This window comes from Lonchura striata, chromosome 6, assembly GCF_046129695.1.
Source record: "Lonchura striata isolate bLonStr1 chromosome 6, bLonStr1.mat, whole genome shotgun sequence".
Taxonomy (NCBI): domain Eukaryota; kingdom Metazoa; phylum Chordata; class Aves; order Passeriformes; family Estrildidae; genus Lonchura; species Lonchura striata.
Window position 1 is genome coordinate 13,953,711 of NC_134608.1, and position 22,657 is coordinate 13,976,367.

Sequence of the window (22,657 nt, forward strand, 5' to 3'; positions counted from 1 at the left end):
AGGAATTAGTTCAGGAAAGTTCATAAAAGTGTATATTTTCTTTTCACTTTTACTATACTTCACAGCTGTCTCACTGTGTTCTCATCACTTTTCTTTTGAGTATACTTATAAAAGCCCATCACCGCAGCTGAGGTCTGCAGGGTTGGAAAGCTGACCTTCCAAGACATATGGGAGCCAATCTTTCTGCTATCAAATGACAGCTCCTCCACAACTCTTTTACCCTTTTGGGTACTCCTGAGAAACTGCAAAACCTCAATTTTGACTTGTTGCAGCATTCTTAATGGGGAAGAAAAAGCTTCACGTATAGCAGCTTAGGAACCTGTGAAACTTGAGGGCCATTTGACAATTTCAGGTATTTGTATGCCAAACTAAATGCTAGGGCATTAAAATCTGGCATGGAAGACTACATGGGCAAGATATGCAACAGTCTGGAAGACAGGTTTTGGTAGGATAAGATGAAACACAGACTCCAGAAAGAAATACCAGTGCAATACTGTTTGTGATTTCATATTTAAAAACATGGTGCATCCAAGTAAAGAAAAGTAGTCGAATTGTAGCAGCCAGTTAGAGCTGTTGCATGTTTCTAAACCCCAAACTGGTGCTATAGAGGTACCAGTCACAAAGATAAGGAACTTAACTGAAGCATCAAATTCACTGAATCAACTTTCTAAATCTTCAGCTGCTGAATGTTGATAATATCAGTGAAGAAAACTGAAAAGCCTATGAGTTAGCATGCAGTTGCACAAAGCTATCTGGGATCCCAACTAGGACTCTAGGACATTTCAAAGAAGTTGATCCCACCACATCTGCTTTCTCTCTGCCTTTGAAAAAGGACAAAATTAAAATCAATTCTCACAAAGAACACAAAGAAGAGATCCCTTCTTCCTCTGAGTACCTCATCATTGCAGAGTCCAGCACCCCCAAAACAACATGGGAGGTAAAGCAAGTGGTATTTCCTCCCACAGAGCTTTTCCAGTCAGTTTGATGTTGCAGTGCCACTATAGGCAGTGGGATCTGACTCTTGTTCAAAGAGCACCAGCTCTGTGTTCTGTTTTACAGCAGAACTAGTATACTACGGAAACTCTAATTTAGATGTTCCACTACATATGCTGGCAGAAGCAGATATATACTGGTTATTAAGACACAATCTGGAGTCTGCCTCACACCTCCTACAATGAAGCTACTGATACTCACCTATCATCACCTATACAGAGCACTGCAAACCATCCTTGAAACAGCTCATCAGCAACTGGTAGACTCTCTGTTAAACCCATAGCAGCATTAATATCTGATGTCTTCCCAAGAGTAAAGTTGTTTTTTTGGTTTTTTTTTTTCTTAAAGCAGAAAAGTCTGAGAAAGGCATTATTAGTCACAGGATGAACCAAAGGCAGTTAATCTCCTGTCCACACCTTAAGAAAAGAGGAGAAAAAGCTAATTTAAACAAATGCTACTAGGGATAAAAAATTCAGACTGATGCTACATTAAATTACATGGGAGGCTGAGGTATCCAGCCATGATCTTCAGTAAAAAAGAAAATTATAGGGTCTATCAATTAGAGAAGTGGTGCTTTCAGCCTATGCACTGGCATGCTTACAGTTTTTTTTTAATGTCTGGCAGGATGTTTTACAAACTAAACTCAGCAAGATGACAATTCCACCAGAAGGTGCTTCAGATGGTTTTGCTAATAATTTTGATCAGCTGAAATGGAGAAAAACATCATTTCATTTATTTGGCTTTTCCAGAACCTGTCAAATCTGAACAGAACCATTAATTGCCCCCTTCTACATCTCCCCCTGCCATCTTTCCACCTTTTCCAGAAAATACACACTTCAGTTTATTTATTTTTTCTACAAGTATTCTGCATATTCAGCCTTTGTTCCCAAAACAACTTTGGTCATTCTTTGTGCACTTCCTTTCTAGGAGGAAGTGCCATTTCTTGAGAATATTCATTGGAGGCTGCTAGTGCTAGTGCTACAAAGATCTAAGTGCTAACCACCATATATTGGCTTTTGTTTTAATAGCCTTTTAACCAACTTTGTTAATGGACTGAATGCAATTTAGATATGGAACTTGGCTAAAATGTAGCTTCAATTGGCTATTAAAATTTAAGAGCCAACTAAGATAGCTAATTACAAAAAAGCTCCAGTGATAATGCTAAGCAGAATTAGTAATAGCAAATGACAGTCTGTCTAGTCTTATTCCCAAAGGGAAAGAAACTCTTAACTGAGAAGTCAACCAGACAACGTGCAGAAAACCTAATTGCATTACTGGTATTATGGCATCCCGAATCTGGCAGCTCACTGGGACAAAACAGTGAGAAAAGTCTGTCAAACTACTCAGGAAAGCAACTGACCCCCTTTTTAATGCTAGCTGCAGCAAATATTGGGAATTACTATTTTATATAAACTTATTGGAAAATAATCCTGTAAAAATTATCAAACCAGCACCATCTAAAAAATACGTTATACCCATCCTGAATTTGACTGTCTCTCCAGATAGTTTAGAAGAAAATATAAACAATTTGTCTGCAAAACGTTCAAGCACTAAAAGAAGCATTCTGTGCTTCATTATCAATATCCTCATTACACCATCAGCTGAAGTGCTGACTAGTTTTCCTGTGAAGATTTATCATGTATGGTGGCCACTTTGAAACATAGGTAGCGGAGTCTTTAACATTCCCTTCTCAAGCATCTCCCTGCTGTGCCTGTAAATGTCAGTCCAGTTTTTTCACGGCTGCACGCACAGATTAGAAACAGCAGGAGAGCTTGGGAGTATGACTACAATACTAGTAAGGACACTTGTCTTCATGGCACTGCTCAAGTGATTCTTGGAATGCAGGACCCTGCTGTTTTCTAATATTTACACACAACTGGAGTCATCAAGAGCAGTAAATGCAGTCTAAAGGCAGTTTGCTTCTTTTGTGTTAGGGGCTTTACTTTCAAATGGGGATGTCAACAAAATCTGACTACACCCTCTGCCTCTCATGAAGTGCTGTATTTGCCCATCAGTGCTTTGCAAAGCAGAGAGAACACGTGTGTGCAAGTACACACTGTATGTGATCCATACGGCAGCGCTGCGGGTATGATCACAGCCTTCCCTCCGCTCCTCCTGCCCTGTCCCACGCCTTAAACACTACTGCAGTTACAGCGAGCTGGAGCGTGGGGCTTTGCAGTGCCTTCTGAGCAGAGACAAGCCCTGAAACAACATTCACCTTGAATAAAAAGCACATTTCCCTTCACAGAACACCTGTCAGAACATCTTTTTCCAGGACACTTTTGGGGTGGAAGGAGGTAAGGGTGGCTTATGAAACTCACGCCTCAAAACATTCTTTTCAAATATATGGAAATAATTGTTTGTTCTATTTGGCTTTGGTGGTGTCAAAAGAAAACACACTGTTTGGAAACTTGGAAAGTAATCAAAGGAAGTTTACTGGTAAATAAGTTACTAAAAAAAACCAAAATGTCAGACAACTGAAGTACAAAAGAATGACATTAACTTAAGAGTATGTGACAAGGAAGAGAATACAGTATGCCTTCCTGACAATAGCTATTCAGAACAGTATAACATACTTTCTGAACAAAAAAAAAAGATTAAATGAAGTCATTAAAATTATAGCTTGATTTGAGGAGTTTTAAACATGAGAGAGGCTTAAGCAATCCTACTTTTACATCTCAAATGAGGAGAATGCTATGCTTAAAATACCCAGGAAAATGAACCTAACAGTCAACAGAAATGAGAAAGCACTTCTTAAATATGGTATTCCAGTTTTATTTCAAAACAACACACTCCCTTGTTTCAAAACAAACTCTTCATTCATTCATTCAACATTTCATGCTACAACATATTTATTTAATCCCATAAGCTGCTACATTATACAATCAAGCAAGCTGGACATCCACACGAATACACTCTCACTGGCTCATATGGATTCCTTTTGGTTTGCCAAACTTTTGATTGCCCTGATGAGAATGATGTTCATGCCTTATTATGTGTATGTTGCAGTAGATATATGAAAAGTAGCAGTGCTGAACTCCAGTTGAATTCACACTGCAATTCAACACTCTGTTTTTTGACTTATAACTCTGAAGAGAGGACTCAAAGCTAACCAAGGAAGTACTTGTACAAAAGGATTTGTAAGATTACATGTTCCTCAAGTACTAAAAAGGTAAATCATTATTGCTGTGGGAAGTAGTTGTGAGATATTTCAATGGAACTAGATCCTGCACAAAGTTATTCACAATTATATTCTAGTCTTTTCACTAATATAAAAAGAAAACCTGAGGGGATAGTTGAGAATAGACATTGGTTTTTGGTTGGCTCATTTCTTTGCCCTGGACCCTTTGTCTGAAATTCTGGTCTCTTTCTTTCCAGAGAAATTGTGAATAATTGGAAAAGTGATACAAACACAAATACTATGCAAAAAAATGGCTAAAATTCAGTACCTGTATTCCAAAGAATTAAATGCATTTTATACAAACTAGAATGGAAGGACATGATTTTTGCCTTATGTTCTGTTTTTAATTCAAACAGTTGAAATATATTTAAATGCTATTTCTGCTTTTTCAGACTTCATCTCAGTGTGCATTTAAGTGACTACCAATATGACTTTACTCAGAACTGTGAGAAATCAGATGCAACACTGCTGTTTCTTATACAGTATCCATAATGAAACTATTAAATAAGGCTTTATCTCTACATTACAAAACAGGAAAAAAGCACTCTTTTTTAGTTTGCCTTTAAGACATGAATTCATGTATATAAAGAATAAAAATGTATCCCCACTCCAAAAGTTGGCAAAATTTTGCATTAGTATTTACGTGTACATAAATTATGCAAATATTTTAATAAAACATTTATTCTTCAAAAACAGGTACAAACAGTAATCCATGTTTTTACAGGATTCATCATTTAAAAAGGAAAGAATAAGATTCCAGTGCTACCAACGACAACAAAAAAAATCAGAAATGAGCCTCAGAGCAACTTAATTTGTTGCTCCATATATTATTTACTTCTGGACTCTCTTTCTGGTTGCTGTGCTTTTCTTGGGTTTTGGTGAGGTCATCTTCTCGGTTCTGGCAGCAACTGCATCTGCAATTCAAATAAAACAGAAAGACTGACAGTGTTAAAATAACAAAAACAGGTCACAAGATAAAACTTTCAGTTTGTAAAAGGGTAGCTGAACTCATATCATTCATTGAGCTTTAAGTGGGGATAGGTAATATGCCATGAACAGAGGAGAATCTACAACTATTTCTGGGCACTGACCTTCTAAAAAACCATGTTTTTCAGCTCAACTTCTCCAAGAGTATCATCACATGGAGTTGAGTCATTTTTTTTAGCTCATCTTCACCAAAAGAATTAGATCCTCTACAAAATCTACACCCCTCCTTCCTCCCCATGTGCCAACTTTGAGTTTTATAATGTCTTCCAGTATTAAGCTATTTTTTGGACCTGGCTAAGCTCATCTAGCTCTGGAGTCACAATTTAACCCCAGACAGTAACCATGCAGAGTTCATTCACTCACTCTCCCTCCCTTCCCAGTGGGAAGTGGAAGAGAATTGGAAAAAGGAATAAAGTCCCATGGGTTGAAATAGGAACAGTTTAATTATTACAATAAAGTAAAATATAATGAAAAAAGTAAAAAGAAATATTAATTACCACACATGTAAAAAAACCCCAACCCACAAGTGACACACAATACAAAAGCTCATCACTCACTGACTGATGCCCAGCCTGCCCCCCAGCAGTGACTGGCCCCTCCCAGCCAACTCCCCCAGTTTATGTAGTGGGTATGACATTCCATGGTATGGAATATCCCTCTGGCCAGTTTGAATCAGCTGGCCTGGCTGTGCTCCCTCCTGGCTTCTTGTGAAGCTCCTCATTGTCAGAGCACAGGAAACTGGAAAGTCCTTGACTTAGGGTAAGCACTGCTCAGCAGCAGCCAAAACATCTGTGTTATCTACATTACTCTCATACTGAATCCAAAACACAGCACTTCACCAGCTACTACAAAGAAAATTAACTCTATCCCAGCTGAAACTAGGACACTTAGCAACAAAATTTTGACCTGGTATTCTCACAGTTTAGTGAAATGTGGCATCTCAGAGCATTCTGAATGGAGTTTATACAAGGGGAGGTAGAAGGCACACGGGTGAAAAAGAAAGGAAGACTTCTGTTTGGCTATGTCAGCTGTTGAATCAGAGCTCAGCTTCCAGTGCAACTGTGCCTACAGATTCAAGCTATCTCTTGACAATATTTTATTAACAAAGGTAAGGAATAATCCCATCTAAATAAGATTCCTAGAAAACCTGGCAGGCAGGTTGTTCAAAGACACCATACCCGAAAGCAATAATAAAATTTCCCTGCACTTTGATTCTTGCCTGCCTACTACCAGGGAAAAGGAAGAAAACAAAACATCACTGCTCATTTCTGTGAATTGCATTCAACTGAAGTCACTTGGACAAAAAAAAAAAAAATATACATAATGAAAATTTCTACCATTTGCATATACAGTAACAATGAAATATTTTTCATCTCCTGGTCATGTAATTTTAATTTTTTTGTTCTTCTTAATCCTGAATTCCTCCTTGAAGATAGCATGCCTAACTATTTCAGTTCTTGCTTGTAAAACTATATGTAATTCCAGAATTCATGTCAAGTGTACAGGTAAAGAAAAGCAAAACTGAATTTCATGGAAGTCCTGAAGAAAGAAGCTGCTTGCTTAAGACAACAGCCTTTGAGCAGTGGGAGTCACTGATCATCAGTAAACTTGGGTGAGTCAAGGCAGAGAACAATGTAAAACAAAGCTTTACAAAAGAAACCCAGCAGTATTGTGTATAGTTCTGGGCTCTGTCCTACAAAAAAGGTCTGAGAAAAATGGGGAGAAAAAGTGGCTTCCAGTTCAAAAACAAGAAGAAAACATTGAATTTAGCTAGTTTATCTGAAGAGAGTAAAAAAAAAAGAAAAATGGGAGACATATGATGTGTAAAAAGTTGCTGCATAAAATGAGTGTGATTTTCATGTCCACAGTGGCTAGAACAACTACTAAGCATAAGGGAAATTCATATCAGGTAATAAAAATATTAAAATACTCCCCCTTATTAAATCCTCTGTAATAGTAAGGACAGTTAAGTACTACAAGTGGTGTTGACCAGGGTAGTTTTAGAATAATCATACAGGTTTTAAGATAAAATATTAGCATCTATCAATATTAATACCAATATAAATCTATTAGACTGGTGTATAGAGCAGATCTCTTCCTGAGGTCCCTTCTCATCTTCCAATTCTACATATACTGTTTTAGAACCACACAAGGCTTACAACTAAGTGCTCAAGTTAAAAAAAAGTAAAGTTTTTATAAAGTTACAGAAGTTCCTTTAGTAAAAACAAAGCCACTACTTTCCTGTTTAAATTTTCTTCTTTGATAAAAAGGAGGATACTGAGACATTTGGAAACATGAAAACAGCAACTGAGCAGATAAAATCAGGTAGGATTTAGGTGACTTCCAAGTTACATCATAGGTTAGAATATTTGAACACAGAGCCACGTAGAGATTTTAGACTGTCAACAAACATCAGGTAAGTATGCTAGACGTGAGCCAACTACATCACTTTCATATGCTGAATCTACACTTGACAAAGTAAGTACATGCCAGTCTCCAGATAATGGGCTGAAGAGCTCCAGAAATTGTAGCTCTTTAATCAAATTTGTAGTCATGACCATTGAATAAAACACCTAACATCAAAAGAAGTGGTGGAGTACATTGATCAGACACTACAAGGTTTCCTTTCTCAAAAAGAACCCCAAACCTAAGGTCTGTGCATACATGTGCACAACCTTACAGACACATTTTGCTCTATGTTTACCTCCTTAAGAAACAAAGGTCAGTAAATCTGGAGTGGTAGATGATGTGATGGAGTCCTCTGGAAGAGATGCTCTCAACTGGCAACCACTTGAATGAAGCTTATTCATCATTTCTGTGCAGACACCCCATATGCCACAGCAGGACAGCGTTAGGACTGATGTTGCTTTAATACAGGCAACTACACACCTGTATTAAATTATTCCAAACATAAATATGTGAAATTGCCACAGATAACCTGAGAAGTGATAAGGTAGGAATGATTCTGTCCCTAATCTACAATCTTACATATGCCACTGCATCAGATCTCAGTGCACTATATTATTCCTGAGAATAATTTTGTTACTAATTTAAGTAATAAATACATACTTGTGGTTTCCAAAGCAGCTAAACTTAGAACTGCCAGTTCTTCAAAATTCTTTTTGACCACAGTATCCCTTTTCTCTTGTAAAATGTGTTTCAGGTGTATTTCAGCTGTCTTTGGTGGTATCAAATAACCAAATAAATAAATAATCAAATAAAGTCATTTTGCTAGATGACTCTCTAGGAGATCTTTTTTCTTCAACTGCCCTTAAAAGGGTTCTACAATCATCAGATTGAAAAAGAAAACAAGAAAATAGAACCCATACATTTGCTATTTACATATGGAAGGAATAAGAAAATAGTGTTGGAAGTTGAAGACTACATTAAGCAACCAGCTGCAAAAATCAATTGGGAACTTAGGCCAGGCTGCAGCATTTCATGAGTTAAACAGCAACATTCTCCAATCACTTTGGGCAATTTGAATATGGTGCCAATGAAGAGATACTTTTCTTTTGAAGAAGATAAAAGACAAAATCTTCTTTTAAGAAGACTGTAAGAAGATGAAGTCTTCTTTTAAGAAGACCCTTCTTTTAAGGCAGAGCCCTCTGACAAGCTCTTTCCCAGTTCAGCCAGACAACCCCTGCATAACTGAAAAAACCTGGTGAATAACACTTCTCAGACAAGCACTTTTCAGTATTCTGAAGCTGCTGAAAAAATTGCAAGGGTGACAAATAGTAGTTGTGGTTAGTTGGCTTTTTCTGTTTTCACAGCAGCTCTTTTTCTACAAGAATTCAGAAATACAACTCAGGAAAAAAATGAGAGGCCAGAAGAATGCAAATATGGACTTGAATTCCGGTAAATGTATGACTATGGGGTAGGGATGAGAGAGAAAAGTCAGTGAAATTGTGGGATGGAGCTTAGCTTTAGCTACTCTGTTCTGCCAAGTACTCCCTTTCCTGCAATAAATAAAGCAAATACTTTTCATATTCTCATAAGGAAAAACATCAGAACACAAGAATCTATTATTTATGACTTTATGCCTGTGTATTTCTTACAGATAACATCAAATATATAAGTGTTCTTTTAAAAATTTTCATATAAAATTGTTCCAGATGAAACTGAAACTGGTTTACTTCTATTTGCAAAAATTGCTTCACTGAAGATATTTCAAAACACAATTGTAGATAAACAGAAATCACTTATCCCATGCAGCATGTGTCTGAAAATAACCTTCCTCTTTGCCACACCGCAATTTGCACGACGAAGGCAGTTTAATTCAAAACATTACTTGCAATCTTGCAAAAGGTTAGTTCTGTAAAAATCTGAGTCACTGCAGTACAATTTTTCTTTCCTGTAGAAAAATTTCACTTGCAAATTTTATATCTGAGTTTGAATTGCAATACTTGTTCAACATACTGCAATTCATCTTCAGGTCACAGAAAAACAACCAAAAAAGCAGACATAACTTTTTTTTCTTAAATTACTTAGTTCTACATGTAAAGTCATTATACAAAACCTTACACATGGAAAATTTTCGTTACAAGATGTTTTGTTTTAATACTTTTTATTAGCAGCAAACACAAGAAAGTCCTGTTAAATGTAAAAAGGGAACATAAATTACTGACATTTTAAATGTGTTTAAGTGCTAGAAATTATCTGAAAATATTGTAAGAAACAAGTCTAAAATATAAATATAGATTAAATAAGGAACTGTGTTCCAAGCACACACAGAAGTACACAGTAACACTCCCATACTTTACATGTTGGACACTAATTTTTTCTTTATTATGATTAGTGGCACATGTTCGAAGTAATTCTCACTGAATTTGTAACTTGCCAATTGCCAAAAAAACCCTACTATTCATGAAGAACCACAAAGATAAAATAAATGTAAACCAAATCTATTTTAGCCTTCCTATCCACAATATTTAAAAATCTTTAACATTGAATGCACCTCCTACCATACCTTTTCTAATTTAAATAGCTTTTGAAAAGCATCAAACTATCTCGGGGCAAGCATAGAAAGACATATTGTGTTTGAATATACTTAGTACAAAATATAGAAATGAGTCTGTCAATATTTCGGGCACTGAAAACACTATTTCTCCACTTAGAACCCAGATCTTTCCGGTAATTTCTAGATAAAACATTGCAGCACATGTTTTTAACTTCTAAAATTGGACCACATAACTCTTGTACTAGAACATTTAACTTGCAACATTGCTGAGACAGGTAAGGGAAGGCTAAGAAGAGCACAGAAAGGGACAGATCTTTCAGTCACCAAGCACAGAGATGGATAGACAGTTTTAGAACTTGTATCTACTTCCCCTCGAGTCTGTAACAGAGAATAGTCAATACCAAATCTTCCACAAGAAGGAAGAGATGTATTACACAATTAGAACTACTGTGCAGTACAAGTTCCACAGAAAATAAGATTTTTAGGGCGCAAGATTAAGAGATATAAAAAAAAATCTACCTGCAATGTGGGCATTGGTACAAAGACAAGTAACAAGCTGCACCATAAAGAAGCCCAAAAAAGATACGATTTGCTTTCTCCTAAAGTTCCATGACAAGGTGCATTTGCAAAAATGTGCCTAAGTGGACTTTAAGTAATAAATCTTACTTGAATAAAGAAAAAAATATTTAAGACAATAACCCAGATACTGATTTATGCAATGCCATGCAAGGTAAAGAAACATAAAGCTAAGTACATATTAACCAAGAAATAATAATATTAAACCACCATTTTAGAATGTTCTTCTGATCAATCCATCAGTATAACTGCTTACATATTGGAGCTGTTCAATAGTTCTTTATTTATATTGCAAGAATAACCAAAGACTCCAGTTAAGGCCTTAACACAGTAGATGTTAACCAGCAATACAGACCTGCAAAATTCCCACCCGTATTAGTATTGACTATTTTAAAAGTATATTTTAAAATACAGTATTTTCACTGTCATATCTACTTTAATAGTTTTCTTTATATGCCCTAATTAATAAATCCCAAAAGTACTTTAGTATTTTATTTGTATGTCCTAATTAATAAATCCCAGAACTGTCTTCAAAAATTCAGAACAGAAAATAAAAAAGGCTATTCTAAAGAAATTCTGTATTGCTCTAATCCAATCTTCATTAACCCTGAGATTTAAAAATACCTACTGGGGTAGTTGCTTTATTTCTGTTGTAGCTTTGAACTTAGGATTATTCACAAATTCTCATGAAATCCTTGTTTTTCCATCATTTATGAGATTTTCACTGAGGATGTCTATCTGGCTATTCCATCAAATTGATCAAAAATAAGCATGCTAATGCTATCACATTATGCACTACACCCCTGCATGAGCATTGGTGGATATGGACAGTGTATGCCAAAGTTTGGTATTCTGTTTTAACAGTATCATCACTTATAAGCCTCTATATTTTACTACTGTACATGAAGGCAGCTAGCATTAAAAATGGAGCCGCTACAGAGGGGGGAAAAATGCTTCTCATTTAAATAGAAATCATCTCTTCTGACAGCATTTTTTCTGATGGAGATAGATTGGCTAATATAATACTTCAACATCATTCATATTACTTTATAAAGGATAGCTTGCAAAATTCCCCATTTTCAGAAAAAACTATGGGTTCATTATGTCAGGAAAAAAAAAAAAAAGGAAAATATGATAACATGCTAATATAAATAAAAAATAATTTAAGAATTTCACCAAACATCAAGCAACTTATTTTGGAAGTCCAACACAGCTTGTTTCTCAAGAGTTTTCTGAAATTCTGCTTCCAAATAGTCACTTGACTGCTCCAGAAACACTGATGGCTGACAGGATTGGAGGAGAAGGCCTTTAACAACCTCATCTGATGTGGCCACTCTTACACGGAGAACAACCAAGGACAGCTGACAGCAGAAGCAAGAATTTCCAGATGACTGTCCTTTCTCAGTGCCATTCTTTCTTCTCCTACAAGTCTGGGGGTCCCCCAGCCCCAGAAGACTTCAATACTGGCAGACTTCCTATGGCCACTGAGCACCTTAGGGTACTCAAAATGCCACACAGCTGATCAGGATCTTTTGGGGACAACTAATCTTTTGGACTGGACAAGACAAACTGCATAGTCAGATGTGGTTAATGCTGATGAGCTGAACAGCAAGAGGCTGCACAGCTCTTCATGCTACTGATTTCTGTTGAAACACTTACAAGATGTTTTTTGAATACCTGAAGAGCAACCACCATTCCACCATATTTATGCCCCTTAGAAACCAATAATATAGAATTTCAACAACTTTTAAAGCATTCCTATATAACTCAACCTCAAATTGTACAACTAAGAGATATCAAGAAAATACCCATTTTACTGAACTTCAGGATTTTTTTTAAGTCAGAGGGAAAACCATTTAATGGAGAAACAAGTCCATGGTAACACAAAACTAGTCAGATTTGGAAACAGAGTTTTAAGTATTTCTATAATAATCAGCCCTTTTCAAACTATAAAAGTATCAGAATCAGAAAAGATGGTGAAACAGTTGCCCTTTCCTTCAACACAGGTTTATGAATCATGTAATAGTTGGTAAAGTTTTTAATTCCAAATTTGGAGAGAACCAAATGAATAAGTACATGTATCACATTTCACCTGAAAGCATTTCATATACTCCATCTACTTGGTATTCATTAAACTGAGTAGTGTAAAAAGGTAAAATTAGAGCCATTTCATCTGTAACTTTATTGAACTAGCAAGTTTTTCTCGTTTAAGCTTATGCTGAAAATCTCCACAGACTCCCAAATACCTTTACTTAGTCTCAAAAAAACTCATTGTTTACAAAAAGCTGATGTTACCACCTGGATGCAATTCTTCAAGTTATTTTCCATCTCCTTCTATAAGAATTTCAATTCACAATCCCAGGAAAAGGTAGTACAATATAAGAAAAGAAAGTAAGCTCTGTGCATGTGTATCAAATCACAGAAGATAGTCAACTGTATTATGTATTTTGTTTAAAAGTGTTAAATTATATCTAAAATGCTAAAACTGCACCAGCATCATGTAAGATCATTCTATTGCTTTGAAAGAAAGTATAATCCAATTAATACTTTTTCAGCTACTGACAGACAAGAGAATTTATAATAAATTGTAATCAATAAGTAAATACACATTCAAAAAAGAAAAATAATCACTGGTCTTAGTGAATAAAATTCTCTAATATGAACAGCTGAAAATGACCAAAGTAGAGTCACCTCCTGGAATAACATTAGCTTCACTCCTTGTACTTGGTGCCATACAGTTTGAGTAAGTATACCAGGGTAAATCCAGAACTCACCAGTATTATTACTGTCTTTGAAAGCTTACAGTTTCCCATCCTGCAACACTCCATCAAACAGTTTTTAAACAAGATTTGTTTTAGGGTAGACTTCAGTCCTACTGCTTTATTTTTAGACTACTTGACCACAGACAACATCTGGTATTTTACTTAAAATTATAAATCAAAAATTCTTTAGGAAAAATATCTTTGCTATTACTTGAATTGAGTTCATATTTACATGAAGGCACTACAAGGTTGGATCCATAAAGCAGTTTAACTGGATATTCACCACCAGCTTTCCCTATATAGATCTATTGAAGATTTCTCACATTGGATTTTCAATGATCCTACTTTATCTGTCCATGACTTTTTCCATACTGCACTGAAATTATGCCAAATTATATTGAAATAATAGCTTCAGCATTTTCTATCCTTATAGATAATCTTTTCCTTGACTTTAAACATGCTTGCATTTGGAAGCTGCAGCTGTTAGCCCTTGGCTTTAACACTCTGTGCAGAGGAACCCTGAGGAGTCAGCATGTTCTAATAGTGGACTGGACAAGACAGGAGGACAAAAATGGGAATGTGCAGAGAATGAACGATGGCAAAATGAAAATAAATTGGTTCAGCTACCAATTTTTATCACCTAGCAATTCCACCAGCTTTGGGCACTACTTAATTGGAGCATAATCCTTTCTTACATAGAAAGTTGAAATATTTTAACTTTATTAAATAAAGTTAATATAAAAAGATCAAAAGCACTTGAACTGCTAAAGGTTCTATTGGGTATTTTATGTGGCTGGGGTTTGGTAAGTTGAGGTCAGCTTTAGGGCTAGCCTCTGTGGGGAGAGGCCAGCTGCTCTCCTGTGCCTGACACAGCCCTTTCCAGCTGGCTCCAGTACAAACCCACTGCAGGCCAAAGCTTCAAAACAAGCCCACTGCAGGCCAAAGCTGAGCAAAATTTGTTTGTGGCACCTCTGTGGAAAGATTTAAGAAAGAATTAAAAAAAATCACTGGAGAGGTAGAAAGGGAGTAGCAGTGCAGAGAGCAGAGTGGGAAAGAGCAGACAGAACACCTAAGTCAGAGGCGGAAGTGCTATTCGATTGGCCTAGAGCACATATTCCCTGTAACTCAGGAAGGACTCGGAAGAGAGGAGATATCCCCTGCAACTCATGTGAGAGCCCAACCTGGAAAAAAATGGATATTTCCTGAAAAAAATGGGCCACTTTTTTTTTTCCCCAACTGCAACCCAAAAGAGAGCCCACACTGGAGGAGGGGTAAATGGATGAAGGAGCAGCAGAGACCACAGCACATTTCTCCTCTAGGACCCTGCACTGAACAAGAAGAGTGGTAGAGTTTAAGGTGAAGTAGTTAGGTTGAGCTTGGGGGAAGGGGAAGGAAAGGTGTTTTAATGTTTGTTGCTATGCAAATTTATTTTAAATTTGCAATATATTACATTTATTTTCCTCAAGTTGAGTCTAGTTTGCCCAAAACAGTAAATAGTAAAAGATTTCTTCATCTTTGTCTTAATTAATGGGTTTTCTCATCCTATTTTCTCCTTCTGTCCCACTGAGGAGGGGAGCAAGTAGCTGTGTGAGGGTCTGGACTTTAGCCAAGGTATCCTGCCACACCAGTACATGTGACTGTCAGAACAATCTTTTGACTTACTAGAAATAGCAGCTTTCTTTTTCTTTGGACTTCCTAGATCTTCCATTTTTGCCTCAGTGCTCTCACCGGCTGCAGTTGCCGCCTGTCTTCTTTTCTGAAGGAGAAAAAAAAAAAAAAAAGGCAGTTGAACTCAAGAGGAGAAAAGACCATGTAAGGCAGAAAATATCCTCACAAAATACCTCCTTATTTTATATTATATATTATAAAATGTCTCCAGTCATAGAAAAAATGCATTCCTGTATTAATACAAGAATACTGGTACTAAGCCATACACAGTTTGAAACAACAGTTCCCCAATCTGCAGATCACTTTAGCAGTTGAAATCTTGATTTAGGAAAACATGAGGTGTTGTGATCATAACCTGGATTTTTTTATTCTTACACTGAATAAATGCTACAAAAGGAGCAATCTGAAAAACTTAAAGAACACATAACATTTTATCCCAAGTTCATATTAATTGGGTTTTCTAAAATAATTACACCACATTAAATTCAAGTTTGTTTGGATCCTTGCTTCTTAAAGCTTTCTTTGCACAGGTCAAAAGCAGCTAATACTCACTGACAGGACTTTTTTTTTTTTAAATAGCAACCATGGGTTCTGTTCCAAAGAGAGGTATTTGGAAAATCTGAACTCTATTCAAGGTACATTATCTTAAAACCTCTAAATGAATAGAACTCTTATTATCTGTGTATTATAATTAATCTTGCTACTGCAAAGTATTCCAGAAGTAGTTATGCAAAATTATTGTTTTAAAGCCATGATTTTTGCAAAATATGGAAGTGACCTGCATCAGGCATACATGAAAAGCACTGAACACTGGAGGAGTTTTCCTTTCCTTTCTTTATTTTTTTTTTAATTGTGTGAGACTAAAGCTTTACTAATACAGCTTTAAAAGTGGCTACAACTTCACACAGCTCACAGGAGAAGGGGAGAGTGCATTGCATCTTTCCTTTCCAAAGTGTTGCTTCATGATTACCATCTAAACCCTGCTGGGCTGAACAGATTGGTTCGATAATTACATACAATAACTGCAGTGGGCAGGTAACCCTCAGCTGGCACAGGGCAGCTCCCCTGTGAGAACTTCCATATGCAAACTGCACTGATGGAGTGCATTAGGTACATCTTTCCTGCCGGTGCACAGGCCTGATTACCGCCAGCCAAGACTCCAAGGTTAGCATGTCAGCAGATTTGTGATGCATTAGGCAGGAATAAACACAGACACTTTTGTTCATTCTGACCAAAATTAAGGAGGACTATTTCAGGACTGTACTGCTTTTATATGAGAGATAATGCATTCCTCCCAACTGTACTAGGAAACATTTTAAATGCTCATCAGAAAAACAGATATTCAATACATATTACACAGAAGCAAAATACATTTATCTTGTTTCCAAGCTTATTTAATAAAAAGTGGTTTCTTAATCTTGATGCAGGTGAATTACATAGCAGTAGAAATCAGGCAGCATTCATCTGACAAAAGCAACACCTGCACAACTGAACCTGAACATTAGAAGGAACAACAAATCAGTAAGATCTGTATTTTTCCAGGCTACTTTACTCCCAATATTTTCCAGACACTCTTCAGCACTGAACAACAGTAAAATGTGGTCCTTGCTCTAAATAATTTAGTCAAGAGCTTGAAATACTCCCTTCAATACATGGTACTGCTAGCTTCTCATTTGTCTAGAACTACTACAGAATACCACACTCTCAAACTAGCATGTTTACTATACCAAAAGGAAAAAAAAAAAAAAAGGAAAAACCTTGAGCACAGCTGTGGAATATGTTTCATTTACTCATACATCTGGGGAAACTTGAGACATGACATAGAAAATAAAATGCTAACTTTTAATACAGCAAACATCTGTGACTTTTACCCAGATACCAATACTGAGAATGACTGTGATTCCAGAACAACCATGTTTATATGTAACCTATAAATGCCCACCATGGCTCAATTAGCTGATAACACAGGAGGATCCTACATATTATCTCCTAACTATGAAACACCATAACTTCAGAACATCAAGTAACACTGTTGATAAGAAAATATTATGGTAGATTGCACCAAAAGAAATGAAGAATAGGTGGGTTAAGACCTTCTCAAGGGTGGATACCAGACTGTGCTTTTCTTTTTCAAATTAGGCATTAAGCATGCCAAACAAAATTCAGCACGTGATAGAAGATCCTGGCTTTCAGAGGCAAAATGCTATTGATCAATGGCAAATTATCTTTATGGAGAGTAGTTTTAATTAAGTTTGGAATTTGAAGGTTATCTTTAAAACACTAAGTCATCTTCTACCCTAGCCTATATTGCAAGGCCTACAAAACCCAACACAGAAGGAAGAGTCATCTGTCCTGATGTTTGATTAAAAGGAAGAAGGTTATGATGTCCATCAATCTTCTGTCTAGCCACTCTAGCAGTAGCTGGCATGAAGTAGCATCAAGTCCACTGAAATATGAAACAGACAGCTGAAAACACTCAAGTGGGCCAGTAGCACTCCCTGTTTTATCTAAGTGCTTCATATTTGTGACAAGTGAGTAAGCTGACCATGTATATGGTTCTCAAAGTATATTAAAAAAAAACCCAATGGAAAGGCTTACTTTTATTTGATTGTCAGGAGGTATAGTACCTATGAAAAAGGATTATCCAACCCTTTGGGAATGGTCTTGACTGATACAGGCTAAAAAAACCAAGATTTCTGAAGTTTTTATTCCACTGCAAATGTGCACCAGACATCTCTGCTGGACAAGGACATTACAGGTCACAGATGTTGGCTCTGCAGCAGGCCAACTTACTCAGCAAAGAAACCAGCCAACCATTAAAGACAGATTATTTTTTCCCCAAAATACATGTCTCAAGCCATATCAAACCACAGCGGGAACAGAACTTATACTATCAAACTCTACTTTTGGAGGGACCTTTACACTAAGTTCAGCAGAAAATATAAGTATAGAGACCACAGCTGTATGATTTTACCAAAATACTATTTACTGGGTAAAAAGATCAAAGAAATGCTGAACATACATCTTCAGAAGACTTTAGAATCCTACAGGAAAAAAATCCTGCTTTTCTGCCATCTTTAACACACTGCTGATCATGTCAGTAAGCAAGCAACATACTTGTATTATTATCCTGCATTATAATTCTCATTTCCCTGGTTCATGCTAAAGGAACCAGTAAACTGCCCAGCTGCTATTAAGAAACGTAAATAAAGAAGTAATAAATGCAGTTTGAAGTAGAAGATGATAATTACTGTCCCATTATGTGACCACCTTTTTATGGGTATAAGCTGCTTTAATATACACTTTCCCTAAAGCTTAAAAAGTCCTTAATGCTATATTCAAATTGAAATTCAAGTCCAGAGTTTAAGTCTTCTTAAATACAAGGAAGAAAATACCCCTAGCCTACCAATACAGTTAAGACTCACAAATAACATATTAGATCAGAGAAATCAATATGTGAATTCCAGAATCAAACACTTGGCATAAAGATGTATACTTAAAACTAAGCTTTGAACTAGTCATGGAAAGGAAACTAATACAAAACAAAAACTAGACTAATCTTACATGTACTTTGGTTCATCTGAAGTTTTACCAATTTAAAGAAATAAGTAAATTAATCAAATTAATGTTCAAACATCATTATATCTAGGTTTAAAAATTTTGTTATCTATGGTACTATCTGCTATGAAAGTACCTCATAAATAAACATCATTCTGTATTAAGTTTTATTAACAATTAGTTAAGTTTAATTAGAAAAATAATGCAAGTAACTAGGACTTAAACATTTCACTATTTAATTATTTGCTACTGTATTAAGTTATGACACCTACTTCCAACATCACTAACTCTTACTCAACCAAATGCAATAAAAGATAACATGAATTTTTGAAGTAAAACCTTTTGCACGGGTTTTCTTTGAACGTCTCCATTCTCTGCCAAGCCAAAGTCAAGCACACCATCATCTTTTTGTCCAATGGCCTTGAGACCTTGCAGAAGTATTTCTCGGAAATGCTGATAAACAGGTTTCTCTTCATAACTGAGTACCTTCACCTTTTCCATATATTTGACTATTTCATCTAAAGAAATGGCACCTCCAATTAATTTCTATTTGAAAACATTTTAATCATTCATTTTTACGACAAAAGAGACAGAAATTATGCATGCACTACTTATGCTATTCTTGAAATGGTTATTTATAAACTCATAATAATTATGTCTTTACTACACATTTTAGAAAAAAATTATACCAAGGTTCATTACCCAGTGATGACAGCATCACTGTTTTTTACATGTTTATTGCAATGAAGAAAACAGTCAGTCGTAAAAAACCCTAATAGGCCAATTTTCACCAACGAATGCTTATTTACACAGAATTTCTTATGTCTATATTTAAAAATGTGGAAAAGCAAATTCAATGTTATCTCAGAACTCTATCAGTTCAAGACTGAAACATATACTAAATAATACATGAAACATTAGACCACTGACAAAACAAACAAGTCACACTTGAATGAGAAAACTCTTCTGATCACCAGGAATAGCTGAAAATAACTAAATAGTAAGATCCCAGGAAAGTGTATTTCTAATAGAATCAGTTTAAAAAAAATAAATCATGTACTCAGCAAATGACCTGTGCCAAATAGGAACAATCTATACTTCAAGACTGCACTACTTCTTAAATTTCCATATCTAAAATTCAGTTGCAAAAAATGAATTTACACAGCTCATGTTTGAATGAAATGAATACTGTGCTTAACCAGAAACAGTGTGTCTGTAGTATACTAACTGCAGCCAAAATAAGAGTCTAGACTTATCTTAAGCAACAATCTAATTCATGCCACTTTGTTGTTCCTGATTGAAAGGAAGAATTAAAATAGGTAAAAAGTTCAGTAAATAAGTATTTTTAAATTGCTCTTACCTGGTTTATTTTTCCCAGGAAAGCATTTGTCCATCAAAATGGAAATATTATCTCTACAACTGAAAAACAAAATTAGTCAAAACCACTGTTTCTTTTGAATTTTCAATCTTGTCCTGTTCTGATAAACTATTTAAGTACCCAGTTTGGGCCACTGTCAGATACAAGAAACACTACTGTATAAGCCTCTGTTATGACTTAGTATAGACATTTGTAGGTGTGCAGCACATTTGAGAACCTGAGGAATACCAGATGGGCCATCTGAAACAGGTTTTGATTCTCAAAAGCAAGCAGAAGACTGAAGAAAAAGGGCTGGTCCATTTTCAACTTTCACATACTGATCCTAAGGAAGCCAAATTACAAATATTTGTTAATGAGACAGAAACTGCTGCACTGGGACAGCTCTCTTCATATTAAATATTTGGCAAGAGAAGGCTGATCTGGGCTGAGGGAAGATGAAGGCATATTGACATTGGGGCTGAAGGACAAAATGAAAAATAATTTTAAAATCCCGTAACAGTAGTGCTCTTGCTGGAATGATGCTCAAAGACATTTAATATTCCCCTTTAACCTTCATTTTGCCACATGCATGAGAGCATGGTGTTAAAGGGACTCACGCTCCACACTTCTCTTCCTGTAAAGCATGACTGGTGGCTACCTGCATCCTGCTAAGAGTGCTTTTGGCTTCACCATGGCAATTCTAAAGTGCCAATACCGCAGTGGAAAAATAAACATCTCACACACGCAAAAGAAGCCAGCAGAACAGTACAAGTGAAGTTTAATTACATGTCAAGGATACATGAGACACAAAAGGAAAATGGGAGGTATACAAAACAAGAGCTACTCACCGAAAGGAAACATACTCAAAGTACAAAGCATTTCTATAGAAAGACATTTTCATTTTCAAAAGAGAATGAAAACAAAGTTTCTCACCTGATTTTTGAGTCTCTGACAAAATTTGGATCTTTCAAGTTATCTTCCCATGGTAGATGGCCACTAAGCCAATGAATCATACAGTAACCCAAGATCTCCAGATCACCACGTCTTGATGGTGCTAAATATATATGTACATATAAAAAAACCAACCATAACTTTAGTTAATAAAGTACACACAGTTTAACCACAGCAAAAATTTATAAATTTGTTAAGACAATGCTAACACTACTGTATCTGTTACTTATGTCTTTATTTTAGCATGAAAGCTAGGAAGGAAAAAACAATGTTCCTTTATCTAGAGGGATCACTTCATTTTCAAGCTCTTTATCAACTTCTCCTATCCAGAGACATGACATGCTGCAGTCATCCCAGTTTGGGAAGCTTTTTAAGTACTCAGGTTGTGGAAAAAATAGAACAAGTTAGTGAAGTGATTGACTTTCAGTTCAAAATAGTTTTTACTTCCCTTTGTGTATGAAAAGGTAAAAGTGCTGAAACCCCCACCTCCCCCAAAAATATTCTATAATACTGAGGCCTGAAAACTGAACAAAGGACCATATGAGATCAGAACCCAAAGCCTTCACAAAAAAACCTCAGCCAGAAATAAGCAACAACAAAAAAACAACACCAAAACAATCCACATATTTCTAGTGTAGTCTGTGGTCCCTGCATATATATTGGCAGATCAAGGTGTCTTTGGTAATGTACAGCTATTTTCAACAACTGTTATTTTTGCAGAAAACACTCCTATGCTAATAAAGCAAAATTTAAGAAGTAAATGAAGTTGAGATTCATTATAAATCCTCAATGATTAATCAAACATAAACCTGTCCTTTACATATTCAACCTTTTCTCACTTCTTGTTTTTTGATGTTCAGTGATTATAGGCATAATTAATCAAATTACATTTTTTGAGTAAAATAAAAAATATTTTCACATTGATAGCAGCAGCAACTATTTTTCTCCTAAAACCAGGACCTATTTTTCTATCAAGATCTCACAAGCACTATTCCATTTCTACTTGGTTAATAAAAAGCAATATGCTTAATCTCTTATCTTTATAAATTAAGGAGCTCTTAAAGTTACATTAAAAATAAAATTAATAAAAGTTAGAAAAAAATAAAAATGCCAGCATACCCCATAAAAAAAAAAAAAAAAACAAAAAAAAACAACCTTTTTTTAGAATCAGAAACCTGGTTTGTTTATTTGCAGCACTGAGTTTTGTAAAGTCTTTTATTTAAAAAAAGGATACGCAAATGCCTATTGCAAAGTTTTACATCCTTACCCACACCCTTGTGTGCATCAATACTGGTATATTCAATAGTTCCATCATGGCACCTTTTAGGATCTTCCTTATATACTTTGTGAACTCCGTCAGGACAGTATCGGTAGGCAAGTCCATAATCCACCAAGTACACCTAATAATTTCCACAAAGCATTCCGAGGTTAAAGAACCGTAAGTTCAAAAAATACACAATTAATAAATGCAACTCCCAATCGTTCTCACAACTTCTTTGATAGTATTAAGAACTGCAAGTTGTTCAACTGTGAATGATTCTCAGTACTTTATTAATCTTAACACATGATTTGAAAACAACGTGTCAGTTAGGTTTCATTGTTTTCCATAAAGCAGTCTGATCTGGAAGTCATTTCTTGCTGCTACAGAAGGCGAGTACAGTACA

At 35.8% G+C, this 22,657-nt stretch overlaps 1 protein-coding gene across 1 annotated transcript in view; it reads right to left on the reverse strand.

Annotated features, from left to right (window-relative positions):
- Nucleotides 1-3,404: 3,404 nt before the first annotated feature.
- Nucleotides 3,405-22,657, reverse strand: part of VRK1 (VRK serine/threonine kinase 1) — a 33,377-nt gene continuing 14,124 nt past the window's right edge. The window contains exons 8-13 of the mRNA XM_021549638.3: nucleotides 22,261-22,393; nucleotides 20,976-21,096; nucleotides 20,046-20,104; nucleotides 19,025-19,203; nucleotides 15,122-15,215; nucleotides 3,405-5,088 (exon numbers count right to left, since the gene is read on the reverse strand). Of these exons, the coding sequence (XP_021405313.1) occupies nucleotides 5,006-5,088; nucleotides 15,122-15,215; nucleotides 19,025-19,203; nucleotides 20,046-20,104; nucleotides 20,976-21,096; nucleotides 22,261-22,393 (669 nt within the window). The 3' untranslated portion in view covers nucleotides 3,405-5,005. The remainder of the gene's footprint in view (nucleotides 5,089-15,121; nucleotides 15,216-19,024; nucleotides 19,204-20,045; nucleotides 20,105-20,975; nucleotides 21,097-22,260; nucleotides 22,394-22,657) is intronic.